Source organism: Linepithema humile, chromosome 1 (assembly GCF_040581485.1).
Source record: "Linepithema humile isolate Giens D197 chromosome 1, Lhum_UNIL_v1.0, whole genome shotgun sequence".
In the NCBI taxonomy this organism is placed as follows: Eukaryota; Metazoa; Arthropoda; class Insecta; order Hymenoptera; family Formicidae; genus Linepithema; species Linepithema humile.
In genome coordinates, this window is record NC_090128.1 from 7,487,982 (window position 1) to 7,508,406 (window position 20,425).

General features: G+C 45.6%; 1 protein-coding gene across 5 annotated transcripts in view; it reads left to right on the forward strand.

Moving 5' to 3' along the window:
* The window catches only part of stan (Protocadherin-like wing polarity protein stan), a 39,365-nt gene that overhangs the window by 13,388 nt on the left and 5,552 nt on the right, over positions 1-20,425 (forward strand). For 2 of the 5 annotated variants that reach the window (XR_001101873.2, XM_012379832.2), the window contains exons 1-10: positions 708-903; positions 11,270-11,826; positions 12,015-12,576; positions 12,755-13,032; positions 13,347-14,060; positions 14,351-15,191; positions 15,437-17,637; positions 18,028-19,132; positions 19,356-19,974; positions 20,050-20,419. Coding sequence is in view for 4 of the 5 variants with exons in the window: in XM_012379832.2 (XP_012235255.2) it covers positions 11,381-11,826; positions 12,015-12,576; positions 12,755-13,032; positions 13,347-14,060; positions 14,351-15,191; positions 15,437-17,637; positions 18,028-19,132; positions 19,356-19,974; positions 20,050-20,419 (7,136 nt within the window). In the remaining variant the exon portion in view is untranslated. Of the gene's footprint in view, positions 1-707; positions 961-11,269; positions 11,827-12,014; positions 12,577-12,754; positions 13,033-13,346; positions 14,061-14,350; positions 15,192-15,436; positions 17,638-18,027; positions 19,133-19,355; positions 19,975-20,049; positions 20,420-20,425 lie in introns of those variants that run through there. The other 3 variants (XM_012379836.2, XM_012379835.2, XM_012379834.2) reach the window with 2 other exon arrangements.

A 20,425-nucleotide genomic window follows, 5' to 3' on the forward strand; every position in this document is an offset into this window, starting at 1 on the left:
AATTTCACACAAATGTTGGCGGCACAGTGCGCGCGTTTCTTTTCGTTTTTTTCGCACTCGCAATTTTTCAACGCGATCGCTTTTTCGAGCGGAAAACTTCGTTCGCAGGAAAACACCTTTTCGACTTTGATTCGCTTCATCTACGTCGCAACGTGTCACTGAACGGAATCGGCGAGATGCGTCGAGCGTGTATAGTCGTCCCTCCAGTGGTTACAGTCATGTCGCGTACGTACGCATACACGCGTAACAGAATGAATAGAGCAGGATCGGCATTAAACTGCGAATGATCCCTACGCCAGATCCCATCATCCGGTAACAAAGTTGTCGATCTTTTTTCGACAAAAATTAAGAATTTAATTAAATTAAGAGTTGCGTAAAAGATTGCAATTGCAGCTCAGTAATTATTCAATTAGGTATTTAATCAAAATACAAGCTACAATAATCGTTACGTATGTGATCTCATGTTGGTACATAAAATCATAGATTAAACTATACAGAATCACGTAAATTATAATTATAATACAAATTTACTAATCGCTGAAAAAAATTGAAAGTAGAAACGGGTTGAGGCTTCGATTTTGTGAATCTTAGACGAGGGCTTCGAGACTTTTGCTTACATCACCTTTGGCGTACAGGTGTGAGGGCGCGCACGCGCGCATCACAACCACTCGCGTGCGCTTGTGGAATCGGAGCGAGCGGACGCACACGTGTGGAGCGGTGGCGGCGGCAGTCGCGACGCTGACGTGAGACGGTGCATCGCGCGGTGCGATTTCTCCAGCTGAAATTTCGCGCCGGCCGAGGAGTATCGCTATTTTGAGTGCCGGTGATACCGAGATCGATTGTGACAAAATCGAACTTGGCCCGGAGATGTGACGGATTCCTGACGGCGACCTTGGCGGGATGGTGAGTGACCTCTGCGACGCCGCTCTTCTTCCTCCTCTTCTGCGCCGCCACGAGCGTGTACGCTAAGCTCTTTCTTCTTCTTCTGCTTCCACTTCTACTTCTAGTTCCTTTGATGCTAAATACTTTCCCACGCAAGAAAAGCGACCTTTTTAATTGCCACCACCGCCGTGCTGGTTAATGAACCCCGGCTCGTTATCGCGAGAGCCGCTTTTTCCCGCGTGGTTTTTCTCTCGACGAGAAAAACGCGCACTGTCAATCGATGACAGGTGCGTCGGTCAGAACTGAATCGGTCTGTAGAAAAATACGAGAGTCCGAGAATGCGAGCCATTGCGCGAAAAAGTATAAGAAATTCATCTGTCATTTTTTAAATGTGAGAATTTGAAGATTTTTTTAGAATTGTTGTTTGTATTGTTTTCATTTTTTTAGCTGTTTAATAATTAAAAGTAAATTGCATATTATTATCTTGTTGCACGGCACATGACATGTAATACGCAGTTAAAAAATTATTTTTTGTTTGATAAATGTTCATCGAAAAAACGAAAATGCTGACTGGAAAGGGTTCTATTTTTATACTTTATTCTCATTAATCATTATTCAAACTGAAAAGAATTTTAATAACAATTCCATGATTCTCTGTTATTATGTTTTCATCGCTCAGAAATAAGACTTTTTCTCTATATAATTATCTTGAACTATCTTATATTAACTACATTCGTGACTCGCGTTAACAAAAAACAGGATGAATCAAATGAAAAGAAGAATGAAAAGAAAATGTACCTTACACAAATCTCAGGAATTTAGAGCATGTTTTATCTTTATTTGAAACGTCACTCTAAAAAATAACTATGTACATAGTTTGCAAAATATTCTGCTAAATTTAAAATTAGGGTGTTCAAGACGAGAATAGAATAAATCTATAATTCGCGGAGTCCTCTTTAAATATTTAAGCATATCTGCTTTATATTTAAAACGCTTACAAATTATTGATTTATTCTACTTTTGCTTTCATACACACTGTTTTGTTAAGTCGGAATCGTTTAATTCCAAAAACTAAAAAGTTTTCAAAGGACTGGTCCACAATTCGCAGCAACCATTTTAAATATTCAAGCATGTTTGTTTTGTATTCGAAATACGATTTAAAAATTATTTGACTTCTGTTTACTTCTTCAATTGATAAAAGTCTCTCCTTAATTCCGAAAAAGAAATAGTTCTCGAAGGACTTCGCGGGATTTTACCTCGAGAAGAGACACGCTAAGTCTCGAGGGAAATTCGACTCAAGGGGGAGAAGACCTAAAATAAAGGTCTACACGAAAGCGTCGACGAGAAAGCCCGACGATACGACACGCGTTGCGACGCGTGCGTTCCTCGAGCGAGCGAATCAATATTTGGAGGGTAGGCGTACGCGTCCCGACGAACGGCGTCGAGGCCGGCGGAACGTGAGTCACTCACCCCTGTCCTGAGAGAGAGAACAAGCGAAGCGAAAGGGGGCTGCTGACCTCCCTTTCGCCCCCTTTTCTCGCATCGTGTCCGACGCGGCCCTCCCACAGCAGCCCTACGAAAGTTTCGTCGATTCTTTGGCAGACGCTAATCGTCTACTCGGCTTCGTTTTATTTTTTTTTGCTAATTTGACAATCGCATATTCTCTGAAGATCGATTTCACATAAATACAATGCTTCTTACACTTGTACTTCTTATGAAATCATATATAAACGCGATACTTATATCTTACATATTAAATTAATACTTTTTATCAAAAAGAAAGAAATAAGAATTAGATAGAAAATATTTGTTCTTTTCATAATAATAGTAGTAATTTTATCTTTTATTTTAATTTTACTTTAATTTGATAGTCATATTTCCTGAAGATTTTTTGCATATTAATTTAATTTAAAAAATACCCGAATTAAGAAAATTTATTTTTCTACTGAAACAAAGCAATTGATAGTTTATATTGCATTAATTAAACAAAATATATTAAATTTTATCTTTTGATTGATCTCATGTCGTTGAAACATGTAAATCGAGTAATTCAGAGAATATCTTTTTTTTCTCGATATTTTTTCTGATGATGGATTCCTTAATTTAAAAAAACAACAAATTCCTTACAAAATACTCAGGGATGTCATTCAACATTTTTCAAACATTTCGTATATTTCCAAGCTAAAGGTCTCTCATCTTTCTTCGAGTAAATCTCATCGGATTGATTCGTTGAGTGCGTTGCGTCTTTAATGAAGATACTCGTCGGATTTTCGGATTTCCCGGTCGAATGGTCAGGACCGAACATTATGAGTGCGCGATGTTAATTTACGAGCGGGCTCCGCAGAAGCGTGAAACGTACGTACACTCCTAAGTAAACTCGTTCGCGCGAGGGACACGCACGTACGGTGGGAACAGGTTCCATAAAATTGAGCGTTCTTCCGTGGAACTCTTATCCACACCGGGCATCTTCGTGCCCGCTGCATCGCGGCGTCGCCGCCGACGCCGCCGCTTTGAGAACCCTCGGCTTTTGCGAATCCCAGAACGACTCGTGATAACATCGAGATATGAATCTATATCGCATAATTCTGGTCAGATCAACAAGATACCGAAAAATATTAACAGGTTTTATGTATAGCAATAAAAACCAGTTTCTGTCGAAGGGACATTTCTTCGGCCACGTGCATATTCTTGTATATTGCTCGAGCAATTTATTTACATTGCCTGAAATTCCAATTTTATTTAATTGAAAGTAGGGAGTTTAATTAAAAAGCCACAATTAAGAAAATAATAATAAGCAAAATTTGGTAAGCACACAGTGACAGAAAATTACGAATATTGCGGGGATGCGAGTAATATTATTACACAGAAAACACAAAACAGATGTTTCACTGATATTCTATTCGCACCGGTGATATCGATGCGTGTTTGCTGAAGCATCGCGTATCGCTGACTTCGAAAAACGTCGCAGTCGCGTGCACGCGTCGCGAATCGATTCCGATCGGATTTGCGCGGGTTTATTCCACACCCAGACAAATCCCGATGACGAGCCTATTTTCCTACCTGGCTACCTGCGTACGCGAGCGCGAACACATACCCCGGCTTCTCTCTTCCTCTTTTTTCTTCGACCTTACCGTTACGCGAATATGGTTTTGCGTTCGCGCGTAACGGTACGCATTGTGGCAGTCACCGCGGAATAAAGAGATTTCTCCGCGAATATCGCGAGTGTCTCGCAACGTGCAGGAATGCGATGCGTATCGCGCCGTCACATCGGGAATATTCCTTTCCTAGCCCCCTTTTTCCTCGATGTCATTCGCATGATTGCAAGTGCGAGCTAAACGCACCGCTGGAAGCCGAATGCGCGCCGCTCTGCTCGACGACTTTGTCTATTAAGATTGTAAAGTGAATTCGAGTACACATTTCGTAATTTTTGCGTCATTGCACCGGCGAGTCGAAGCTTGAATATCTAAAGAAAACTCAGACGATTAAACTACACTGCTTATCAAAGATATGAGCTTAGAGCATTAAAGATGCAGATTTTTTTAGATAGATAAATGATTCTTGTATTATTGTTTTTTTTTTAATCTTTTCTTTAACGTAGCTTTCAGCTGCGTCAATTTTTTTAACAGCGTAATAATTTAAAATTAAAAAATTGTGCAAGAGCAATGATGCAAGTGGCGCATTGGATGCGCCAACGCTCGATTGCTTGATTGCTGCATTACTTCCATCGTGGCATTTGTCTCTTTCTTCAGCATCGTTTGTCATCATTTGAAATGAATGTATCGTAAAAAATAAGCTTAAGAAAACTCGCATACATAATACATGAAATGCAAATGGTTCACTGTGCGCGCGACTGATTATGAAATATTTTTAAAATGTTTATTTTTCTCACTCTCTCTCTCTCTCTTTTTGGCATCGTTCTCCATCATTTGAAATTAATGTATCGCGAAAAATAAATTTAAGACAATTCACATACGAAATATATGAAATGCAAAGAATGTACTGTGTTTACTAACGCGTGTCTAATCGTGAAATATTTTCAAAATATTTATCTCTCTTTCTTCGGCATCGTTCATGCATACTCTGTCAGCGCGATCGGCATCGCGATCTCCTTCGTGTCGTTTCCTGTCTAAGACCGCATTGCAATCGCATTTCGTTCGCGCCGGAGGACTCTCGATCGTTCGCTCGCGAAGGACTCTCCTCGAAAGAATGGAAATCCTCGAGTCTCCTCGTCGAAAGGATCAGCTCTCGCCCGGTCCCTTCGCGTCGCGACCTTGAGTGGAAACCGCGTACACCGGTTATTGTAATAGCCGCGCCGGAGCCGTCCCTCGCGTGTTCGCGTTCATCGAGCAGACGAACCAGCCGAGTCGGTGGTTGTAGAAGAAAGTTGGATGGCGTAGGGAGAGAAAGAGAGACGAGCGTACGAAGGACGGGAGAAAGGAAGAAGAAGGAAAGAGGGAGGGAGAAAGAGAGAGTCGCTGACACCGGGCAGGAGGAGGACGCCTCTGGCGATTCATCAGAGTCGTCCGGGACTTTTTCTTCGTTGAAATAATCACCGGGCCGATTCTTAGCGATCCCCGCCTGCCTGCTTGTACACCCGTCTCTCTCCCCTCCGCCCGCTCGCGCACGTAATCGTAATGAGATACGAGTTCGAACAGAGTTCCTTCTTCGGGGCCGCTTTGCCACGACAGAGTATTACTTCGGGGCTGACGCCTGGCAAAATTTCGATTCGCGGAAGGCGTGCTGGCGTATTTTCGCATTCCGCCCGCCCGCTCGGTTCGGCCCGCGCCGCCGGGGAATATCGTTAATCGAGGGACGCGTCCGCGGTATGCGAGAGGCTCGCACGTTGAGATTGCTGCCGCCTTCCTTGACGGGAGGACGGCCGCGCGCGACGCACGCGCGTGCATCTCTTCCGCGTCGCATTCTTCGGCAACGGCCAGATCCATAAATCTGCGATCGCTCGGCTGAATTTTCCCGCCGATACGAGCGCAGAAAATTATCTTCGGCGAACCGCATCCCGAGATTCTCCCCCCCGCTTAACGGGAATCTCGGGAGTGACTTCGCCGGAATTATAAAGACAGCGGGGGTTCTCCACAGGTGTTTCGGACTTACACCATTTATATCTTCTCAGTTTCGAGTACACATGCAAACAGATAATCTGTATTCTCCCAGGAGGTCCGTCGAGAGAAATATAGTATAAGTTATCTTTCGGTATTTTATTTAGGTTGGTGTGAAAGATTTGTCGTACTTGTGTCGACAGAAAACAGAATTTTACACTTCATTTTTTTTAATTAAAGAAATTATTGACTTTGATATATCAGGAAATATTTGAAAATAAATTTTATACTTTTGGTTTCTCCATAATTTTATTTAAAATAAAGTCTTTTTCAAAAAGAGAAATTATGAAAAACTGTTAGAAATTTCAAGGAGCAAAGATTTCATTTAATAGAATTCTTACTTTTGCAATGAAAATATTTTTAAAACTATTGAAATAGCGGAATTTATTTTATCCTATTTTAGCTCGAGGAAGGGTAAAAATTTAATTACTTTATTACTAGCGACGTTTCGGAACACCTGTCAGAAAGCCTTCCGAAGTTGTTCTTACAATCAGTTGATCTCAGAGCTTCTATTTACATTCTTAAAATTAAAATAGAAGTAGAATATTTCTAGCGTTTAAAAATTTAAATTTTGTGATAAAAATCTAGCTAGTTCACAGAACGGAGTGCTTTGAGAGGAGCCGATTAGAAAACGGTGATGAAATTTTTTATAAGCACTTATAAGCCGAAAGTATCTCTTCGGTGGTCTTTACATTTAATCACATAAACGTCTGGAGGAACGGTCGCCCGCGCTTATATGTCTCTATTAAAGCGGTGAAATCGCGCGGTTTCTTCCCAGGTAAACTCGTTCGAGATAACAGGCTCTCCGGTTGATTCACCGAGACAGTGCACGGCACCGACGGACACACGCGTTTCAAGACCCGAAAGGATCCACCGTACACGAAAGGACGCGCCTGCGAGATAATTGGTGGGAACCGGATTCCGGGACGAGTTAAGACCGCTCTCGAAGTAATTAATAGGTCCACCAATGGGCCAGCCAAGTTTATGTTGGTAGCGAAATAGTGCACCCTTCACGGCGACCTGAACGAAAAATTGCCTCTGCGGTAGAGATAATTTTGCGAACGGCGTATCTCTTTTGTCTAACACCAATGGAAGTTATTCTCACCAGTTATTTTCACGAACAATTTATTCATTAGGGCTCGTTGTAATTACGATCATAAAAATTTCAACGTTTCGCATTCCTCGTCAGCGGACTATGTATAGCAATCGAACAGAATTCCTGACATCGATAACTATTAGACTTGTAGATTAGTTCAGAAACTGTCGGGCATCGAGAGATTATTCATTTGAAAGCCACGAGAAATTTCCATGCTTTAATATCACCGGAGATAACATCACCGAGGGATCTTCGATTGAAGCACTTCTTGAAACAATTGAGAGATAACAACGGCGCATCCAGGAACTCTTCGAAAATTCGCTTAGTCGGCTGGAAAAATTACTCCGCTTGAAATAGACTGCCTAAGCAATAATTGTGCACCGGTAGCGTATAAACAACCGTTTTACGCAGATAATGTATAATTTAGGCACATGTGGCTTTATAATACTACGGTTTCTCTTTTTCTTCTTCAGTGAACTGTAAAAGAGTCTTTTTCATTCGAGTGCAGCGCTAATAGCGCGAACGCTCTCAACTTTTTTAGCTTTAAATTCTTTTTCCAGTTTTACGTATGTAAAATTCCTATAATATTTTTATAAATTTGTAATTAATATTAATTCTTTATTTGAAATTTGTGGCAGGAAGCACGAGTTTTTTCACAATCAGAGACAAAATTTTTTACACGCGAAATAGGAAGCTGCACGAGTAACCGTTAGTTCCCGATTTTTCTCAGCTGCAAAATGCAAAGATTATGGCTTAGGAGAGTTAAAGTTAAGCGAATTTACCGGTTTCTAAGCGAGAAACGTATCGCGCGTCGGATCACTGAGCAGTAGTATACGATTGAACGCGGCGTCTCTTTTTCTTTGTCTTTTCTTCATCTCGTTTCCTACGGATAAGTCCCTAACCGTCGCGACGGGGGAAGAGGAGGCTCGATCGGTTCGTGCTGGTGCGCCGGTTGTGTGGATTGGCGAGAACCGGATCCGGGGGGGAGCTAGATCCCCTCGGGCGACGAGGAGGACGATCGGCCGGCCGGCCGGCCGGACTCTCATACCACCGAAGTACATAAGTATCGGGCTATCGCGCGCGTTCTTGGCGCGGTCAACTTGGTCGCCGCGATCTCGACGTGGACCGACGAGCGGAATAAACTCCGCGAAAGACTGGATGCGAGGAGAAGAGGGATGTGCTCGTGCACCGCGTCTTCGATTGCACGGTGCGTCGCGGACTAAAGTTTCCCGGCGCGATCGCCCGCCCCGAGCTGTGCACGCGAGTTTTCTGCGCACACAAGCATTTCGCCATTTGAATATTCCCTCGGCCGCTCGCGTCGAATCTAATGGCATTTAATGAAGAGATTAATCGACGTTATAATTCGATGTTGAAATCGAGTTGACAAGCGAAGAGTTCTGCTCGAGCTTGAGACTGCGCTTTTGAAAAATGAAAATTGCCTGTAATAAATATAATCTTCTTTCCAAAAAGAAAAATGTTAATTGAAAACGATTTTGAAGATATTTTCAGATCTGTATCTCTGGCACAATTTTTAGATCTTTCAGCGAAAGTGTTCTTTTCGTGTAGCGCATTGTAAGTTTTATTCACACATTTCTGTTAATTTACTACAATTGTTTTTTTCTGTTTCACGAGTGATTTATGCTCAAATGTCAAAGTGAATGAAAATTCCGAACATTTGTAGAAATTCCATTGTATTTAACTTTATATTCTTTTATCGGAGACTTCAAGATGCGCTTTCTCAGCTCCGTCAAGTGTGCAATCAACAAATCTAAAGTGTAAAATCTGTACATAATTGATTAACTGGCGAACTCGTTGTTCTCTCTTCGCGGCGCGTTTGAAAAAAAATTAGCCGCGTTAACATCGGTTGCCAGTAGTAGAAAATCAGCTTGAACGAGATGCGGTTTGAGGATAGTTGTTACCGGTGTCACGGATCGAGAGACGCGATAGTCGAACGCGATGGGATCGATGCCAAGTACATAAATCAACCGGCTATGTTTATTGTGTGGACGTCGCGCACTTCTCTCTTCATTTGGAAGTCTTGCGTCAACCGTGCTTAAGATTAAAATGCTTTCGATTAAGACATCTCAAAAAAATCTCTGACGCAATAAAAAACTTAACGGTACTTTTTTTCGTACAATTCTATTTTTCTTTTTTTAGTTTCTTTGACGCCCAGTTCGTTCCGTACTAATCTTTCTGATTTTTAATAAGTACGTTTTGATCGAGACGCGCGTCACAATTGCCAGCCGCGGATGACGGGTTTTACAGTTAATCCTTTAGAAAGTGCTCGCTCTGGAATAAAACGAATAGCTCGTCGAATCTCTTGAGTTGTTAAATTGGATTCCGCGCTATCTGCGACAGATGCAACGAAGCGAAAGAGCCGGTGATGTTCGTGACCGGCTTCTTCTCGCGGTTTATGCACTCATGCTGATACCGAATCGCATTATGCGCGGCTTTAAGGTTTTCGATGTTCGACTGGGATCCAGTTTTATCAGCGTCGAGCGCCAAAATGGGTGATGCAAATGCGAGTGTAGGCGAAAGCCGTTTATCGCATGAACGGCTCTCGTCCGTTGGGAATTCGCAGCTTGACAACCCGGAAATTTGACCCGAATTTATGCAATGCAATGCCTATATTTTTCGTTTCTCTTTTGAAGAAAATGTATCAAAGAGAATAATTGGATTGTGAGAAAGAGAAAACGAGATATAATTTGCAATTTTATCAGGCAATGGTAATTTATAATTATTTTAGAATTATATTAAACTAATTTCACATAGCAATGTGAGAAGAATTTGTTTTGAACAAAATTGAGTTTTAAAGAAAGTTGCGAAGAATTTTCTTTAACATTTTATCGAAAATGTGGATAGATAATTATCTGCTTTAGGGTTTTAACTTGAGAATTATTATTTATTATTATTTAATATAGAAATAAAATAAAATTTAATAAAAAAACAGACAGATATGCAACAAGAATCGCGAAGGAATCCAGATAAAGATTGCGCTCTTCCGTTGCTCCCAGCGGATGTTGCATTCCTGCATATTAGACGACTCGCCATTGTTCCGCAAAATTGTCAAGGTTGCGTGTCCGAAAGTGCTCTTACATTGAACTCTATCCGACTTGAAAGTCCACTTGAGATTAATACATTCCGATTAACCGATTGCAGTAATAATAAGAACCGTAATAAGATGATAATGAGGCAACTAATTATGCCGCACGCGAGTTAAAGCCGATTAAGAGTGTATTCTTGGGCGAACGTCTCTATTCTGGGAGAAATTTTTCCGAGCTCTTTCACGTGGCGATGCCACGATTCCGTTGCCCGCGATCGCGCTCTCTCGGATGTCGAGCGTGAAGAGAATGCGTTTACGAGAAATGATATACATATACATATTTGCTCGCGGCGAATCGAAGCGCGATATGCAACGAGCATGTGAGGGGTTAACGTAAAAGTCTCACGGACGAAAGCCGGTGTCTTCAGCACCTCGCTGAAGGGGCACGGCCGGAAATAGTTTCGTTTCCCACGTGTGTTGCGCCGGCGAGGGAAGGTCGCGCTCCTCTCGCACGAGGGGGAGAAACCTCGCGTACACCTCGAAAACCGCCGTCTACGCCGGCAATTATGGTACTTCGCCGTAGCGATTAACTCGCGAAATAAGGCGAAAGAACGAGACTCCCGTCCTCACGTCCTTATATACTACGAACCTCCTTACCTCTACAACGACCTGTCTTCAGGATCGAGTTGGACGCCGCGAGGGAAGAAGTCCATCGCGCGGGACTCGCTTCCAATCCGTCGCGATTACTGTCACGTTTTTTCCTTATTATTTTTCTCGATATTTTCTCGTTCTAAGGAGTTCGAAGAAAACTATTTCGATTGGCTTAAAGAAGTGACGAAGTCGCCTTTACTTCTCTTAAAGGAGTGAAATTATTTTCACTGTGTTGATCGAACGAAGTCTTTATTAATTTAATGATGATTGTTGCAAGAATGCGTAACGAATCGTTGAGAAAGCACGCGAGAGTTATCTTTATTATTTTAGCAAAGTAAAATTTTTAGTTTCATGTTAATGTCACAGTAATTAAAGACGAACAAAATTACTCAACACAACTCTAATTATAAATTTCAAGCTAATCTTTTCTCAACAACAAACTGTTTTGATCTTTTACCAATAAAGATCAATCGATCTTTCCAGATGGATCTTGACGCAGCGGTGTCTTAAGCTCGCGAAAGATCCAGGAAGACAGACGATCATGGAACTCACGTCAGAAAGAGGACTGCAGGATCGCGCGGATTAAGTGCCACCATGGCGACGGGATGGAGATGGGTGCTGCTGATCCTGACGATCGTCTGGACGGTGAGCGACGGCTATCTGACGGTGCTGCCGTCCGGGACGCCCGTCGGCACCGTCGTCTTCGAAGCCGGGGTGCCGCAGCTGGGCGGTCGCCGGAAATACGAGGCGTCCAGCGAGCGCACCGCCTGGTTCGCCCGGAAGCTTCTCAAGGTACACCCGCACACGGGCCGCGTGACCGTGGCGAAGACGCTGAGCTGCGATGGTCTTCAATATCCGCGCGTCTTCACCTTCTACGTCGACTCGACGAGCTCGCGCCTCGGCAGATCCACCATCGACTACTACAGCTTGCCGCTGAGGATCCTCATCACCGGATGCGGCAACGAGAATCGCGATCTGATGGCCACGAGAAACTGGATGGCGGAGACGCTGGCATCCTACGCGATGCCTAGCACGGACAGGTCGGATCAGATTTCAGATTGATCTCAATAAACATATATGAAGCGAATGTGAACGCTACCGAGTTAATGACTTGTAATTTCAGTCTAATTTGTTTGCTATAAGATGTAAATATTCTAAAAATAAAAATATTCTAAAAAATATACACCCTGCGAAGGATTGAGACTCATGTATGAAGATCTATTTACAGATTCACCGAGGTTTGCCTGCGAACGTCTCAACTAGTGGCACCTCTCCGCGACTTCCTGCCGCAGACAGCGTTGAAGAAGTGCGAAATCAGATGGAGCGGGGTGGCGGATCCGAAGTTTCTTGTGGAAGGCGCCGCCGGAGACTTGGTCTCCGCTACGAAGCAGTGCCTGGTGGATCCGTTGTGGAAGATCTCGGTCAACATGAATCTACGTTGCACGGGTGACTCGCGTTTAGTCGATGTTGAGCATCGGTTGAAGATCGTGTTCCATCATCATCAGCTGGACGACACCGATCTGGGTAGAAGAGTGAGACGAGAACTGAAGAACCACTCGCCGTCCTTCGTTAACCAGTTTTACACCGCAGTGGTGGACGAGGAAAAGGAACCAGAAACCTTCGTATATATGCTGACGGCGAGGGATCCCGAACACGGCGCCCTTCGATACTCTATGAGTTCGCTGATCGACGCGAGGTCGCAGGCGCTATTTGCTCTCGATCCTGTCACCGGAAACGTGACGACTCGCGCCAGATTGGACAGGGAGAACCTCGACGTGCATTATTTCCGGGTGAGTGCCGAATTCTCGGAAGTGAAAGAAGATGAATATTAATAAAGTTTTTTTTTATTTTTTTATCAATTTCAAAATATGCGAAATGCAGCTCTACGGTTGAAGTTTGTATTGCGATTCTGTGATCAAAGTGAAAAATTTTGACTAAAACAATTTCTAATTGTCGTGTTTGTTGCAGGTGATAGTAGTGGACGACTCATTTCCTCCGCGCTCTGGGTCGACGACTCTTCAAGTTAATGTGATAGATGTGAATGATCATGCTCCGAACTTTGAATTGTCGCAATATGATGCACCAGTGCCAGAAGGTATCACTGTGGGCACCACAGTAATCACTGTCAAAGCCACGGATCAGGACATCGGTAGAAATGCCGAAGTAGAATATTCTATCGTTTCCATTACTGCCGGTGGGAGCACAATACAAACAGAAGACACAGCGTCTTTCAGGATTGACCCCAGGTTTGTGGTATAGCACACACACACACACACACACACACACACACACACACACACACACACACACATGTTTCATTTCTTTCTCGAAAATGTTTTTTTTTTAATACTAGACAACTTCTTTATAATATAATGATAAATTCTACACTGTAGAATAATTTTCTCTCTGATTTAAATCCTTCAAAAACTACTTTGTGTTGCCATAGAATATTTTTTGTAGTATAATTTCTCATACAAAATAAATTCTAATTAAAAAAAAACTTTAAAAACTATAAAATAATTTTTATCTATAATTATAATTTTCACAATTTTTATTTTAGATCCGGTGTGATCACTACGCGGACCGCGCTCGACCGCGAGCAATACGAAATCTACAAAATTGTGCTGGGTGTCACGGATCAGGCGACGCCACCCTCGGCGCGGCTTAGCGCGAACGCGACCGTAGTGGTGCATGTGCTGGACGATAACGATAATTATCCGCAGTTCACCGAGCGCACGTACACGGCGTTTGTGCCAGAGGACTTAGACTACGCGATGAACCCGATAGTAGCTCGTATCCGTGCGACGGATGCGGACACCGGCGCGAACGCGGCCATTCGCTACGCGATTATCGGCGGCAACACGCAGAACACCTTCTCCATCGACTCGATGAGCGGCGATGTCACTTTGGTGAAGCCACTCGATTACGAATCCAACAAGAATTATAAGATCGTTATACGCGCCCAGGACAGCGGCCTGCCCGCTCGATCGAACACCACTCAGTTGCTGGTGACGGTCAAGGACATAAACGACAACGTGCCGAGGTTCTACACCAGTCATTTTCAAGAATCGGTGTCGGAGAATGTGCCACTAGGATACTCGGTGCTGAAGGTGCAGGCGTACGACGCCGATGAGGGCAATAACGCGCTCGTTAAGTACACCATCGGTCCACGAGATTTCACTGGCGCCTCCACGGAGAACTTTCCCATCACCGTAAACACCGAGACTGGCTGGATCTACACGACGAAGCATTTAGATCGCGAACTGTGCTCAAGGTACTGCATTAAGTCACGTTTATTAAATCAGAAAGATTATTTTGTCAGGAAAAGTGGAGTAAAATAATTTTTGAAAATGAAGAATATAAAATATGTAACACTCAAAACAAAAAATAAAAATAACATATGTATACTAATGCTAAAGTTTCATGATAAATTTTTTGATGAATTTAGAGTCCGTTTTTTTTTTTTTTTTTTGGCTTTTCTCGAAACATTTAGTTAATTTAATAAATATTAACATATTTAAATTAATGTAATTTGTTAAATATTATTTGCTGTGTTAATTTTAGATATCAGTTTACCGTAATTGCGACGGATTCCGGCACGGCACCAAAATCCGCGAGCGCCACAGTGATTCTCACAGTGAACGACGTGAACGACAACGATCCTTACTTTGAGTCAAAAAACTACGAGGCCGCGGTGTCCGAGGACGATCCGCCAGGCACCCCAGTCGCTTCGGTGATCGCCACTGATCCCGACGAAGACGCCCGGATTCATTATGAAATCACAGGTGGAAACACGCGCGGGCGCTTCTCCATCACGTCGCACAACGGTCACGGCTTGATCACCATCGCGCAGCCGCTCGACTACAAGCAAGAGAAGCGATTTGTGCTGACGGTGACAGCCTCGGACAGCGGTGGGCGAACCGACACCGCTCTCATCTATGTCAACGTGTCGGACGCGAACAACTTCTCGCCGGTATTCGAGAACGCTCCGTATTCCGTCTCCGTTTTCGAGGACGCGCCGATTGGCATGACGGTGCTGGTGGTAAGCGCCACCGACTCCGACGTCGGCAAGAACGCCCAGATCACCTACAGCCTGGCCACCGACAGCGACGAGCAGACGGTCAGCGAATTCACCATTAATTCGCAGACTGGTGCGATTACTACGACAAAGACACTCGATCGCGAACTGGTACCCTCGTACTTGTTGACGGTAACCGCCAGGGACGGCGGAATGCCGCCGCTGTCGGATACCACTGACGTGGAGATTTCTGTCACGGACGTGAACGACAACGCACCTGTCTTCAAGGCATCGCAGTATCAAGGCTCGATTCCCGAGGACGTCTTGGTGGGCACCAGTGTGCTCAGAGTCGCGGCGACCGACGCGGATGTTGATCTCAATGGTCGAGTGAGTGTAATCTTTATATTAAAAAAAAAAAAAGCGCTAAATGATGTAATTTAAAAGTTCGCAGAATTGTAAATAAATAAGCGCCGACATATCAATTGTCGCTAATAATTATAAATTAGTTTCACTTTGCCAACAATAATATCAGAAATTTTTATTTTCAATAAATTACAGATAAATCAGAAATTTATATAAAATTTGTTTTACATAATATAAAACATTCTTTATGATGGTTTTAATATTTCTAGGTAAGATACGCTTTAGATGACAATGGCGACGGCGCATTCGCGATCGATTCGATGACTGGCATCATTAGAACTGCAAAAGCTTTGGATCGAGAATCAGTGGCGCGTTACGTATTGAAAGCTGCCGCCATAGATCGCGGTTCACCAGCGCTTTCATCCATCGTACCTGTCACCATTAAGATCGAGGATATCAACGACTCGCCGCCCGCTTTCGAGAACGACAAGATTATTCTCTACATCGCCGAGAACTCGCCGATTGGCTCGACCGTCGGTGAGATCTACGCTCACGATCCGGACGAAGGGGTGAACGCGGTGGTGCAATACAGCATCATCGGCGGCGAGGATTCCAACAGCTTCACCCTAAATATTCGCCAGGGATCCGATCGAGCGGAGCTCATCACTCTCGAAGAACTCGACTACGAGTCGCCGAAGAAGAAGTTTGAACTGGTGGTGCGCGCCGCGTCGCCGCCGCTGCGCTCCGACGCGATGGTGCAGATTTTGGTGACCGACGTGAACGACAACGCGCCGGTGCTGAAAGACTTTCAGATCATCTTCAATAATTTCAAAGACTTTTTCCCGATCGCGCCGATCGGCCGGATACCGGCGGTGGACGCCGACGTCACCGATAATCTCGTCTACAGCATCCTCGCCGGTAACAACGCCAATCTCATCGACCTCAACAGGACCTCCGGCGAGATTCGGCTGTCGCCGCAGCTCAACACGAATGTACCGCGTGTCGCGACAATGGAGGTCGCCGTGACGGACGGCATCAATGAGGCGAAGGCCACGATGACGCTGTCGGTGCGTCTGATTACCGACGAAATGCTGCTGAATTCGATCACCGTTCGATTGGACGACATGACGGTGGAGGCGTTTCTCAGTCCTCTCCTCGGATATTTCCTAGACGGTCTGGCGGCCATCGTCCCGTGCCCGCGCGAGAACATCTTCCTCTTCAGCATCCAGGAGGACGTCAACGTACACGCTAAGATCCTGAACGTCAGCTTCTCGGCGCGCAAGGTGGAGCCCGGCACGGTCGACGAGTTCTACAGTCCGCAGTTTCTTCAGGAACGAGTCTATCTAAATCGCGGTATCCTGGCGAGACTGTCAACCGTGACCGTTTTGCCGTTCGACGACAACCTGTGCGTCCGCGAGCCCTGTTTGAATTTCGAGGAGTGCCTGACGGTGCTGAAGTTCGGCAACGCGTCCGGCTTCGCCAGCAGCGACACGGTTCTCTTCCGGCCGATTTATCCGGTGACGACATTCGCCTGCAGATGCGCACGCGGCTTTACGGGCAGTCGCGAGGCCTACATGTGCGACACCGAGGTGAACCTGTGCTACTCGAATCCCTGCGTGAACGGCGGCACCTGCCGCAGACGGGAGAGCGGTTACTCGTGCACCTGCGGGCCAAGCTTCACCGGCAACAACTGCGAGATCTCGCTCGACTACGGCACCTGCTCGCCCGACATCTGCAGGGGCGGCTCGCGATGCACCATAAAGAGTACCGGCGGCTTCGCCTGCGAGGGCTGTCCGGTGTCCGCGCTGGAAAGCGTGACGCCACTCTGCGAGCTGAAGGCGCGCAGTTTCGGCCCGGCGACTTTTCTCACCTTCGCCTCCCTCAGACAACGCCATCGTCTCCATCTCAGGCTGAAATTCGCCACCGAGCTGCCAAATGGCCTGCTGCTTTACAACGGCAGATACAACGAGCGCCACGACTTTATCGCTCTCGAGATTGTCGACTCGAGGGTGCAGTTCAGTTTTTCTCTCGGCGATGAGGTGACCAGAGCGACGGCGAGCATTCCCGATGGAGTTTCCGACGGCCGATGGCACGAGGTGATAGTTTCGTACATCAACCGGACGGTGACGGTGTCCCTGGACGACTGCGACGTCGCGCTCGCGCTCGAACACGGCGAGAGGCTGGGGCCGAAGTGGGCCTGCGCCGGCAAGAACGAGAGGATTCTCGAAGAGCGCTGCGGACTCGTCACGGAAACCTGTCACAGATTCCTGGATCTCACGGGACCGTTGCAGCTGGGCGGTCTACCGGCGATCCCGTCCAGTTTTCAAATCAGAAACAAGGATTACGTTGGATGCATGAGCGATCTATACATCGATCACGTTTTCGTCGATTTGAACTCCTTCGTGGCGGACAACGGAACCAACGCCGGCTGCCCCGAGAAGACCGCTTTCTGCGCCTCGTCACCTTGCAGGTAATAATTGAGCAAATATCGGAAATTAATGTAAATTCATTTAATTGAATAGATTTTAGATTATTATTACGAGCCTTCTTCTTGTAGGATTTAATTTATTGTTAAAATTTTTTAAATTACGATAAATTTTTTCCTTATTAGTTTTATTTATTATATATTTAAAAATAGCCAAATTTCTTTTGTATTCTCAAAATTTAACTAAAAGAATTGATTTGATTTGAAAAATGCTTAGGAATTGCAAAATTTTGCGGTGAATTTTATTTCTTGTGAAAATTTTATGTCCATAATTTATTCGAAATGATTGTATATTACAAATATTTAACATTTTAATGTTCAATATTAAATATTCTTATTTCAATATTAATGATGGGATGACCGTTTTATGTGCAGAAACAACGGCAAGTGCCGTGAAATGTGGTCAGGCTTCGTGTGCGAGTGCGAGGACGACTTCAGCGGGCCCACATGCACCGAAGAGGTTGGCAAGCCATGGAGTTTCCAAGGCGACGGTATGCTGAGCTTCAATCCACTGCTGAGACCGATCCAACTACCTTGGTTGATTGCCCTGAGCCTGCGAACTCGGGCGCAACAGGCGTTTCTGATGAACGTGCAAGTCGGCCAAAACAGTTCGGCTCTACTGGACATTCGAGACGGCAAGCTAGTAGTCTCGCTGGACGGCACCGACGTGATTCGCACCGCCGTCATCATCGCCGACGGCGAGTGGCATCGATTGGAAATCTCCTGGCAAAGCGGTCACGTGTCCCTGGACGTGGACTACCGCAATCGACCTGTGACCCTGCCGCTGCTGGCCAAACTGCAGGGTCTCTACGTCGGCAAGATCCTCGTGGGCGGTCTGGATCAGCCGACGAATTCCGAGTTCATATCCTTCAACGGCTGTCTGCAGAACATACGTATCGGCACGAATCAGAGCGTTCTCCAGCGGCCGACCGTCCAGGAGAACGTCGGCACCGGCTGTCCGACGGAGTCCGAATGCCGGAAACGGAACTGTCCGGAAGCCTCGGATTGCATCTCCCAGTGGCAGTCCAGCGAGTGCATCTGCATGACCGGTCACGTCGGTCGCGATTGCGAGCGCGTTTGCGATTTGGAGCCGTGCAACGGCACCGGCACCTGCGTCGAGGACACGAACGACGCGAGACGGGGCTATCGTTGCGAGTGCAACTCGCCCGAATACTCCGGCGACTACTGCGAGGTCAAGGCCGAGCAGCCCTGCCCGGCCACGTGGTGGGGCTCGCCGGTTTGCGGACCTTGCCACTGCGACGAGTCCAAGGGCTACGATCCGGCGTGCAACAAGACCACCGGAGAATGCTACTGCAAGGAGAATCATTATCAGCCGACCGGACGGAAGGAGTGTATACCCTGCGAGTGTTACGCGACCGGAAGCTTCGGGCCGCGCTGCGACAGCGAGACCGGCCAGTGTCGCTGTCGGACCGGCGTGATCGGTCGATCGTGCACCGACTGTCCGAATCCCTACGCCGAGGTGAGTGATAAAGTATATTTTACAAAATACAATTGTACTTCTATATAATTTTATTTCACCTCGCGTTCTAATATCTGAGATAAATTTTCTGCGAAAACATCAAAGTGAAATTTCAATTGTCTTTCGAATAAAAAATAAATTTCTAATAGGATTTAATATTAGAAAAATTGTTGATATCGTAATTATAATCTTTAATTAATACTGACTTTCTTTAATGCAATAGGTGACCTTGAGGGGTTGCGAGGTGGTCTACGACGGCTGCCCCAGATCGTACTCGGACGGTCTCTGGTGGCCGAGGACTCTCTTCGGGATGACGGCTATCGAAAGCTGTCCAGACACCGCCGAAGGCAAGGCCTCCAGATCCTGCGACGATAAACTGGGCGGCTGGCAGCCGCCCGATCTGTTCAACTGCACCTCGGAGGCTTTCATCGAGCAACGATACCAGCTGGCGGCTCTGGAAACCAAGGATCTTATGTTAAACACTTACGTGGCCGTGAAAATGGCGAAGGATGTTCACAAAGCGGTGAATATCACGAGGGAAATGTACGGCGCGGATCTTCTCGTGGCGGAATCCTTGCTGGTGGCATTGCTACGTTACGAGGAGAGTCTGGTGGGATTGAATTTGACTCACAGCCAGGACAAGGATTACGTTTCTCATCTCGTCGGCATAGCTGGTGCGATTCTGAGATCCAAATACAGGAACAAATGGGAGAAGATACAGGAACTTAACGGGGACAGTCCTGATAAGATCCTGGACGCTATGGCGAGCTACTTGAAGACTCTGACAGCGTCCCAGCACGACACTTTCACCAGTCCGTTCGAAGTGGTGGACGGTAACGTTGGTAAGTTATTTATTTTTTTATTAATATATTAAATACTTCTTTACAATCTTTAAACACGTGTGCGTCACATTACAGTGTTGGGTCTAGATGTCGTAACATCGGAAAGCCTCTTCGGTTACGAAGCCCCGGAATATATTCCGGGGGATCCCACCTTGTCGACGGCGAGACCGACGGAAGCCGATCGTAAAGTCATCCTTCCCGACACCTCCGATTTTCTCAGCACTCCGGCGCATTTCGGTCCGTCTATCAGCTTCCCGAAATACAACAATTACATGGCCGATCCCAGTAAATTTGATCCGCATTCGAAAATTCAAGTGCCTCTCAGCACGCTCGGCATTAAACCGCTCATGCAGGGTGAGCTGAATGTGAAGAACAGCCTGAACAATCGGAAGGCCGTGCTGAGTTACGTGCAGTACAAAGAACTCGGCACCCTCTTGCCGCAAAGGTGCGT